Consider the following 8,887-nt stretch of genomic DNA (forward strand, 5'->3'; position numbering starts at 1 on the left):
TGTGATTTCAAGCTTCTAACTGTTCTGAAGAAGCACGTGAAAAAAGCTGGACGAGAGCACAAAGATGTCCGGAGAGGCAAAACAGAGTCGGGTCGTCATCAACACCCACTTTAAGACACCGTATCAAACACCAGCAATGTCTGCGAACACAGATTTTCAAAAGGTGAACCCTAAGGTGTCCGTTCAAAAGACTGAACGAGTGGAAATACGGTTTCCAAAAAAGACAGACGCCAATGTTCCAACCCAGGTCAATAACGGAGAGGTCAAAAAGAAGAAAAAGGTCTTCAATAACGCCAATAAAGTAGTGTATAGTTTCATGTCCACATCTGAGAACAGGAAGTTGCTCAGGACAGCCCCAGAGAGGAGCAATCACTACACTAAAAACAACACTAAACATGTGGAATATTGGACCAAAAAAGAAGTTTATCAGCCTCAGAAGAAAATGGAAACAGAGAGTGACCTCCAAAAACAGATCCAGACATTGAAAGAAAAACTGCAGAGGAAGGAAATGTTTCTGGATCTGGAAGAACAGAGGAAACGTTCAGCTCAGAGAGACCTGGACCTGTACATCCCAGTACTGGCACAGCTGGAGAGAGAGTTCCAGGTGGAGCATGAACGTGGGCAGCTTTTGGAGAAGGAAATCTGCAAACATAAACAGGTCATTGGTGATTTCCAGAGTCATGAGGCGGAATTTACCAAAGAAGATCAACCTACTCCATCCAAACTCAAGAAAGGACAGAAAATTCAGTGTTTGAATGAGCTCGATGACTTTGGGGAAGTGGAAGATTTAAAGAATCTAAATTCACAACTTGATGATTTTGTCATCTCCAACCTGGACCTGAAAACCAAATTGAAGCTGCAGGAAACGGAAACAACAAGGCTTCAAGAGAAAGTAACTGAGCTCACCAAACAACTGGAGGGTTTCAGCTGTGAATAATGGGGTTGTCATGGTTACGGGGGGGGGGGGGGGGGGTTAGAGTTGAAATGACTGTAGGTCATTCAGCTATGATTAATGGGGTTGTCATGGTTACGGGGGGTTAGAGTTGTAATGACTGTAGGTTATTCAGCTGTAAACAACGGGGATGTCATGGTTACAACCCAACTATTGGTGAGGGTTTTAGACTTTCAGGGCTGCAAAGAAAGGTGTGTACTTTGAAAATACTGTACATCAGGTCTGCTCAAACCTGGTCCTCTGGATCACTTTTTAGATTATTATAGATGATCAAACACACAAAGACACCGTTATTTTTGCAATTGTGGGGAAAAAACAAAACAGGGAAAAAAAGAAAGACTATGGGGGGGGGGCTGAAAAAACAGGGCTGCACGTTGGTTTGTTGGGTCGACTTTGTGTCCTGACAGACCCGTGTCTGTGTGGGTTTTCCCCGAGGGCTTCGGTTCCCCCACTTATCCAAATTCACTTGTATAGATGGTGTGGACCTTTCAAACTCCTTAAAACATTATCTGGCCAGATCTTTAGCTTTGGATTCATGAATCACTGATCAGGTACAGATACGTGTCACCACAGTAAACATGGGTTAAATTGAGGAGTTCAGAAGCTAAGCACACAGAGATTTGGGCTCTGAATATATGATTGGCGCTTAAAAAATAGGGCGGCACGTTGGTTTGTTGGGTCGACTGTAGTACCTGACAGACCCGTGTCTGTGTGGGTTTTCTCCGAGGGCTTCGGTTCCCCCCACTTATCCAAATTTACTTGTGTTGACAAACTAAAGTCATCCACAGAGAAAAAGACCAGTCCCTCAAAATGAATGGTAACTAATGAACAGAGGTTGAGCAGGCCTGTGGGTTTCTTCCGAGAACTTCGGGTCTCCCACGCAAATTATTAGTGATTGGCTAACAAACCAAATGTTCCCCTCCCTGAATCGCCACCTTATCGTGGTGGAGGGGTTTGAGTGCCTGAATGGACCCCCGGAGCCCGGTTGTTGGGAGCATTTGCCCCGCCCTTGTTAGGGCCAAATGCCCCATCATGACGCTGTCGCTCCTGGGAGACTTCAGGCAGGACTAAGAGGGATTCAACAGATCCTCAGAGAAGCAGAAACAGCAAAGATCCAGTTTGTCCTAAACAAAAGTCACTACCAGCTCCAAAGGTCCCTTTCATGTTTGTTTTAAAAATAAAGAGACCGATAATGGTATGCCTGCTTTGGCAGGTTAGGGTTCGATTCCCTACGGTGCTCTGCTAAATATTTGGACTTTTATACATGAAAAGATGAGCATGGCAACCATGAAGCTGGAGAAGAAAAGATCAGACATTTCTACATTTGTGAGAAATTAGTGATTTTGACAGAATGCTCTTTTCTCAGGTTGCACTTTGTTGACGGTCCCTAGGCAGCCGGCTCGCTGCATGTCTGCATTTACTGCTGGAAGAGAAAAATTCTCATGGAAAGGCAGAAAGAACAATCTTTTTTCTTTAGAAATGCATTTGTGGTTCACTCTCTGTGACTTTTGTCACATTTGAACGTTTATCAGAAGAGTTATTGGAGCAGGAAGTCTGAATCTGTGAAGTTCTTTCTAACTTTACCAAACTGATATTTTTATTATTTTCATAGTGAAAATAACAATAATGACACAAAGGTCCCCTAATTGTATTTAAAAGAAGAAAGAAGGAAAGAAAAGCAGAAAGAAACAGACATAACTAAAAAAACAACAGACGCATGAGAGGGAAGAGAAATGAAACTGTTTCAATGAGATGGAGGTGTGTATGGTTGATGAGACGGTTTTTCCTTCATTTAAATAAGTTTAGCCGCTGTCTTAAGCACAGCACGGATGTCAGGTCTTCAGCACAGCCAGGGGGGGGATCTCTGGGTCCCGGAAGAGCTGCCCGTCCACGGCGACCACCGCTCAGGACCCGGCGGTGAGGTGCTTCCTTCTCAGCAGGAAAAGGATTTTCCTTCTGCGGAGGATCTCGACCAGAAGCTGGTTGTTCATGCTGGAGTGAGTTCCCTTCAGCCTCCATTTCAGCTTCAGATGCTTGAATTACGCAACAATTGGTCACGGATGCTGGTTGTCGGACCTTCTTCCTCTGAGCCGGTGAAGCCTATGGAAACTGATCTTCTGCACCTCCTCCTTGGGGAGCTTCAGCTGGGCCTCCATGAAGTTCTTCACCGTGGCCTCCGGGTCTTCTCCTGCCTCCTCTGGAATCCCAGAGGTCACCAGGTTGTCCCTCATGCTCCTCGCCTGAAGGTCCAGGAGGGTTTCCTTGGTGGAGCGGTTCTCCTCAGAGAGATAAGCGGTGTCGCTGCTTAGAGTCTTGACGGTCTCTCTGAGGTTCTGGTTCTCCGCTGTGAGCTCCTGAACCTGCTGCTGGCTGAAGTCCAGAGACTCCTGCAGGCCTTGGAACTCTCTGTGGAGGATCTCCAGCAGATTTAGGCGACAATCAAGGCTGCAGAGCTTTATATGGATGGAATCTAAAGTGTCACTGATTCCGCTGCCTGGAGAGGAGGCGGCTCCGGGAGAATCTTCCGGACGGCCGTGTCTGGAGGAGGGGGTGGTGCTGGTCTTCCCCATAACTGAGGTATTGTAGCAGCCGTCTATATAATTCTGTCAAAGGCTTTTTAAACATATTACAGCTAATTTTAATATAGCGGTAAAATGAAAAAAGATCGAAATGTTTGTTCAACTGGCTTGGAGGGGCAGTGAGCTGCTGTAACAAATTGGACGGTTTATGAATATTGATGATGAGACATTTGTGATTAAAGCATAATTAGATACATCTTTTTAAATTGCAATTGTGAATAAAAGCACGGCTTTGTCCATTTTTAAACCTTTTTATTTGAAGCAACAGTTGTTTGCAGACAATAAATAAAGCGTTTTGGGGGTTTTCATTCCGCTGATTGGCCTGTAGGGGTCACTGCTCGGTGATGTTGTAGCTTCCTGTTCGGGTCGACTTCTCCAACGCGTCCTGAAAGACATCAGACCGTCTCAAAGCAGTTGAGCGACGGAACTGGCTGCTGGTCACAGGAACAAACAGCTGAAAGCGGAGGTCAGCGGGTCACGCTGTTGTCATGGCGACAACAATCACATCACACCTCCAAGTTTCCATCATTTCTCTCTGATTCCTGTTTAAACTTTGACTTAGTGAAAACAAACAGTGACCAACACACCCACAGCCAGACCCAACCCACCCGGACAGGACGTTCTGCGGCTGCGAGGGTCGTCTGACGTCAAAAAGACGCTCAGAACCGCAGAGCGCTCACTGACACCTGAACGCTCCACGGTCGGGCTGCGTGTTTTCAGTCTGCTGCTGTAAGGCAGGGGAGTGGCCATCTTTACATTACTCTATAGGACACAAAACGTAAACACAGCAGTCTTTGTTTCAGATCCGGTCATATGTTTGACCCGGACGTGTGAGGACAGAACTGCACCTGAACCCGGCTTCAGACTAGAACCTGGTTGCAGTTTCTGTTCTGAGAACCCCAGTCAGTGATCGCTGGGATAAATATGAGACTATTTTCATCATTCGTTCATCTTCTAAACCCGTTTTTGTTCCTTTTGGGGTCATGGGGCTGCTGGAGCCTATCCCAGCCACTTACAGGCGATGGCAGGGCACGTCCTGGACAGGTCGTCTGTCTGTCCCAGGGCCACAATCACACACTCATGCACACTCAGATGGGAGGGAGGAAGCCGGAGGAAACCCACACATGCATAGGAGAACATGCAAACTCCACACAGAAAGGCCCCCCATTGGTGTTCTGGTCGGGCCGAGACCTTCTTGCTGCAAGGTTTGAGCGCTAACCACTACACCACCGTGAAGCCCTTTTACAAATTTTTTTTTTTTTTTTTAAATCATTTAACCTTTTGAACTTTTGAAGCAGATACTCAAACACCCCCCCACACACACACACACCCCACAGCAGCAGAGAGTTTGTGTAAAGGCTAAAAATGTTCTGGTACAGTTCACCTCGGTGTGACTGCGGATGGCCTGGCTCGGTTCACTTTAGTGTGAGTAACTCTAGCACGGCTCAGTGACGTGTGAACACGGATGGGCTGTAAACTTCCTCTGCGGTTGCTGACTTACCTGGTTGCCCCCGTTGGTCTGGTCCCAGCGGTTGGGGGTGTCGTACAGAGGGATAACGCGGGGCTTGCTCTGCTGCTCAAACACCACCAGGCCTTTCCTCCTGGTCCTGCAGCAGCACCACAGCAGCTGCAGGAACACAGAGACGCTCATCAGCAACAACCTGAAGCTGCGACTGAGACGCTTTGCAGCGGCTGTTTCCAGAGAGGAGAGGCTTTTCCAAAAGCTGGCTGTGGTTTGGAGGCTCTAATGTTTGGTTACCTTCAGATTTTGGTGAATCCTGGATGATCAATGGACAGGAAGTCAATGTTTTGTCTCAGAATAAACAGAAATTTCCCTTTTCTAGAATAACAGAGGTGGAAGAGCAGAAGAAAAACTTCCAGCCGTTGTGTTGATGAATGGATCTGAGCGTTTGTGTCCGACAGCTGCTGCTTAAATTCACCGTGTTTGTGGTTCAGATTATGGGATGGAATTCGCTTCTGGATGGATTCAGATAACCAGGGAAAAATTCGGAGGAAAATCCCAGAATGTCTACATAAAAAATATTAACAAAAAAAACAACAGTAGATTTTGATGACTTTCACTTTGGTATTTGAAATGTTTCAGTGTCTTAAGTTAATTCTTGATATAATGTATTTTGAAGTTTTCTGTTTTGTAAAACACAGAAACTGCATCTTTAGCATCATTAGCATTGTTAGCATCATTAGCATCTTTAGCACCGTTAGTATTTTTAGCATCATTAGCTGATCAGCATCTGCCTTTTTAACAGTTTCTGAGCTTCTCTGTGGCAAATGTTGCTTCTTTGTGTGAATTCAGGATTTATCTGAGCAGTTTCTGACTTTGCTAAAATGATCTGAATCTTAAATTTGAGCGCGTGGCTCTGAGGTGTCTCTCTCTCACTCCAGTTCCTTCTGGTTCTGTTCACTCTCTCCTGAGAGCTTGTTAAGACCAAACGGAACCTCCAGCAGAACCGCAGCCAACAGTTCATTACCAGTGCGAGCAGCAGCAGCAGCAGCAGAACCGCAGAAGCCAGAACCAGCAGGGCTACCGCCCACCCGGGGACCGCCTGGCAGTTGCACGCCGCCGGGTTGCTGGTTGTGTTGGTGTTTGCTGATAGGTGGGCGATCATCGGCACCGAGGGGTCAGAGGTGACATGGGAGCCCGCAGTAGAGGCGCTGCTCCCGGGTGTGGTGTTGACCTGGACCAGGTTTGGAGACCGCTTCGGCTGTGTGGTGTTGTTCCTTGTGGTTGTCATGGCGACAGGAGGACGCGCCTCAGTGGATGCTGCGTCAGCGGTGGTGAAGCCGGGCGGAACGTCCGGCGCAGTTGAGGTAGGGCCGTTCACAGTACTGGCTGTCGGGGTGAAGGTGGGGGGCGGGGTTGACCTGGGAAGTGATGAAACGTTTGGAGTGGCGGTGACGGACGAAAGCGTCGTGTCTGACTGAGTCCTGATGGAAGAAACTTTAAAGAAAGAAACCAAATCGTTTGGCGAGGAAAGTTTTCAGAAACTTTCAGCTGTTTAACATTTTCTGCAGATTTCAGCTGATCTTTATTGTTTTCACAAAAACCCGGTTCATATGATAACTAGTGGTTGACGATACGATTCATAATCCATATTGGTTCATCGTTAACGATCCGATCCTCTGACCTAAAATGGATCCAGAACATCTTTAGTCCAAACTTCATCCAGTGAGACTCAAAGAGAAATTTCTGCTACTGGAGGTGTAACGATCAATCGAAGGATCAATTTATCCAACCAGATGGATCTGTCTGAGGTCAGGCGTTAGGTTTATTTGACTCTAAGGTAAAACCGACCAATCACAGCAGAGAACACGGATGTGATGTCATTAAAACGGATTTAAACTGTTTTTCACCTGAATTATTAACAAACCGTGTTTGTTGAGACGGTTTAGAATTTGCTTTTTATGGTTTCAGCTCTTCTTCTTTATTCACACTAATCAGGTTATGAATCTTTTTAAATGTGAAGCAAAATCTAACTATTTTATTGAAGTTATTTATCTTATTTCACTTTTATTTCACCTCTTTCTTATTGACAGAAATGACTGTTCTGCCCCTTTTTTAAAGCTAATTTCACTTGAATTCTACACAATCAGCTGTTTTTAATCTGTTGTTTCAGTTCTTCCTGTTTTATTAGTGGATTATAATCTACATAACAGAATTGATCATTTAAATCTTTTCCAGCTTCTTTCCAAAACCCTAGATTAAGCAGGTTTATACGTTTTTCTTTGCTATTTATAGTTCTTCTACCCGGGAACATGAATCAGCATGTTTCTCATTGCTCAGCTTTCAGCCGTCCTCACAGGTTTTTAGCTGAAACAACATTTTACAGAATGATTGCGGAGCAGAAGATGAAGTTGGTCAACATTCCCACAGAAACGGTTTCTTTAGCTTCTTTTAATCTCTAAAAGTCGGGGTTTCTTCACACCGATCAGCAGAACTTTGGAAATCTGTTTTCTAACAATGAGAGTTACTGTGAAACTTCAGATAATCTTTCTGAAATCCATCTGTTTGCTCTGGCTGGAAGTATAATCCCAGCGTTTGCTTTCAGCTCAAGTCCTGAAGAAGAAGAAGCGGTTGATGGTTGAACCTTTTCCTGAAACTTCTCTCTTTTCGGTCTTCAGGTCTTTTTCTCCTCAGAGCTTCTCTGGCTTCAGTTTTGGTTTTTAGAGATGTTTCTCTGTTTTTACCTTTTTCATTTGTAAAGTGTAGATAAAGAATCATTTCAAAAGCCGAGCTGCTGTCAGGAAGCAGAATTTTCTTACCTGAGAAGCAAAGAGCGATGAAGAGTCTGAGCAGCATCTTTACCGTTTGGGACAAAGATCTGTGTGTTTGGCTGATGGAGTCAATTTCCAAGCAGAGAAAGACTCCTTTATACACCTGCCTCACCTGTGCACAGGTGTGAGAGGGCAGGGGGAGGGGCCGTTTGCCTCTCTTTATGGTCTGGTATAAGATGGCACCACCATGAGGTCACAGAGTAGGCCGACAGCTTCATGACATATTTCAAAGGAGAATGTGGTCCGAAATGTCTAAAGCAGATTCATACCAGTGGGGATGATCTTAGGATGTGAGGATCTGAGGATGAGAGGATGTGAGGATGTGAGGATCTGAGGATCAGAGGATCAGAGGATCAGAAGATCTGAGGATGTGAGGATGTGAGGATGTGAGGATGAGAGGATCTGAGGATGAGAGGATGTGAGGATGTGAACCTCTTCATCTGGCGTCTGGGTTTAAATGCTCTTACACAGTTCTTTGTTGTATAATTAGGAATATTGACTCAATAACTTTGTGATTTATGTTCTGCTCACTTTCAACTCAACACAGTTATTTATTACTTCTTTTGCTCTGTAAAACAAATTCTGGGCTGATTCTTCTCACAGCAGTCTTTCTTCAGGCAGTGGAGTTTCTGACTGGTTCTTCAACAGGATCTCATGTGGGGGGAAATGGAGGAGGAGTGTGACGGTGCCCTTTTGACAGAATGGAATAAAGCTGATGAGCCAAACTATGAAGTGATGGGAAAGAGTAGATGAAGCTAGACGAGGAGCAGAAGTGAACATTTGTGAGCAGCAGGACGGTTTCATGCTAAGAAAGAGAAGTGAAGATGGAATCTTTGCTTTGAGGAGGATGAGAGAGAAGAACAGAGAGACACACTGTCTCTGGAGATGTGGAGAAAGTTTATGTCCAGAGAGGACGTGTGGCGTGACGGAGAGGGATGTTGGAGCAGGACATGCATGAGGGCTGTGTGACAGTGGTGAGCCATGTGGGCGGAGTCTGATCCTCCAACCCTCTCAGTCTGTTGGATGTGTTCATCACATTGAGATGAACTGAAAGTTTAGAATC

General features: G+C 45.5%; 1 protein-coding gene across 1 annotated transcript; it reads right to left on the minus strand.

Moving 5' to 3' along the window:
* Window positions 1-3,758: 3,758 nt before the first annotated feature.
* On the minus strand, window positions 3,759-7,949 carry LOC110016734 (uncharacterized). Its single transcript, XM_023964273.2, has 4 exons — window positions 7,813-7,949; window positions 6,021-6,490; window positions 5,033-5,158; window positions 3,759-3,916 (listed from the first exon to the last, which is right to left on the minus strand). The coding sequence occupies exons 1-4, from the start codon at window positions 7,847-7,849 to the stop codon at window positions 3,863-3,865; spliced, it is 687 nt and encodes a 228-aa protein (XP_023820041.2). The 5' UTR covers window positions 7,850-7,949; the 3' UTR covers window positions 3,759-3,862.
* Window positions 7,950-8,887: the final 938 nt, after the last annotated feature.

The sequence above is a fragment of the Oryzias latipes genome, chromosome 16, assembly GCF_053564925.1.
Source record: "Oryzias latipes strain Hd-rR chromosome 16, Olatipes_Hd-rR_3.1".
NCBI classification, from domain to species: Eukaryota; Metazoa; Chordata; class Actinopteri; order Beloniformes; family Adrianichthyidae; genus Oryzias; species Oryzias latipes.

What these genes read in the sequence shown, in the direction of transcription:
- LOC110016734 (XM_023964273.2), bottom strand. Translation starts at nt 7,849, where the DNA reads ATGCTGCTCAGACTCTTCATCGCTCTTTGCTTCTCAG. An exon ending in TGCTGCTGCTGCTCGCACTG is followed by an intron (nt 5,159 to 6,020) that starts GTAATGAACTGT and finishes GTGTTCCTGCAG; the next exon opens with CTGCTGTGGTGCTGCTGCAG. An exon ending in AGACCAACGGGGGCAACCAG is followed by an intron (nt 3,917 to 5,032) that starts GTAAGTCAGCAA and finishes GATGTCTTTCAG; the next exon opens with GACGCGTTGGAGAAGTCGAC.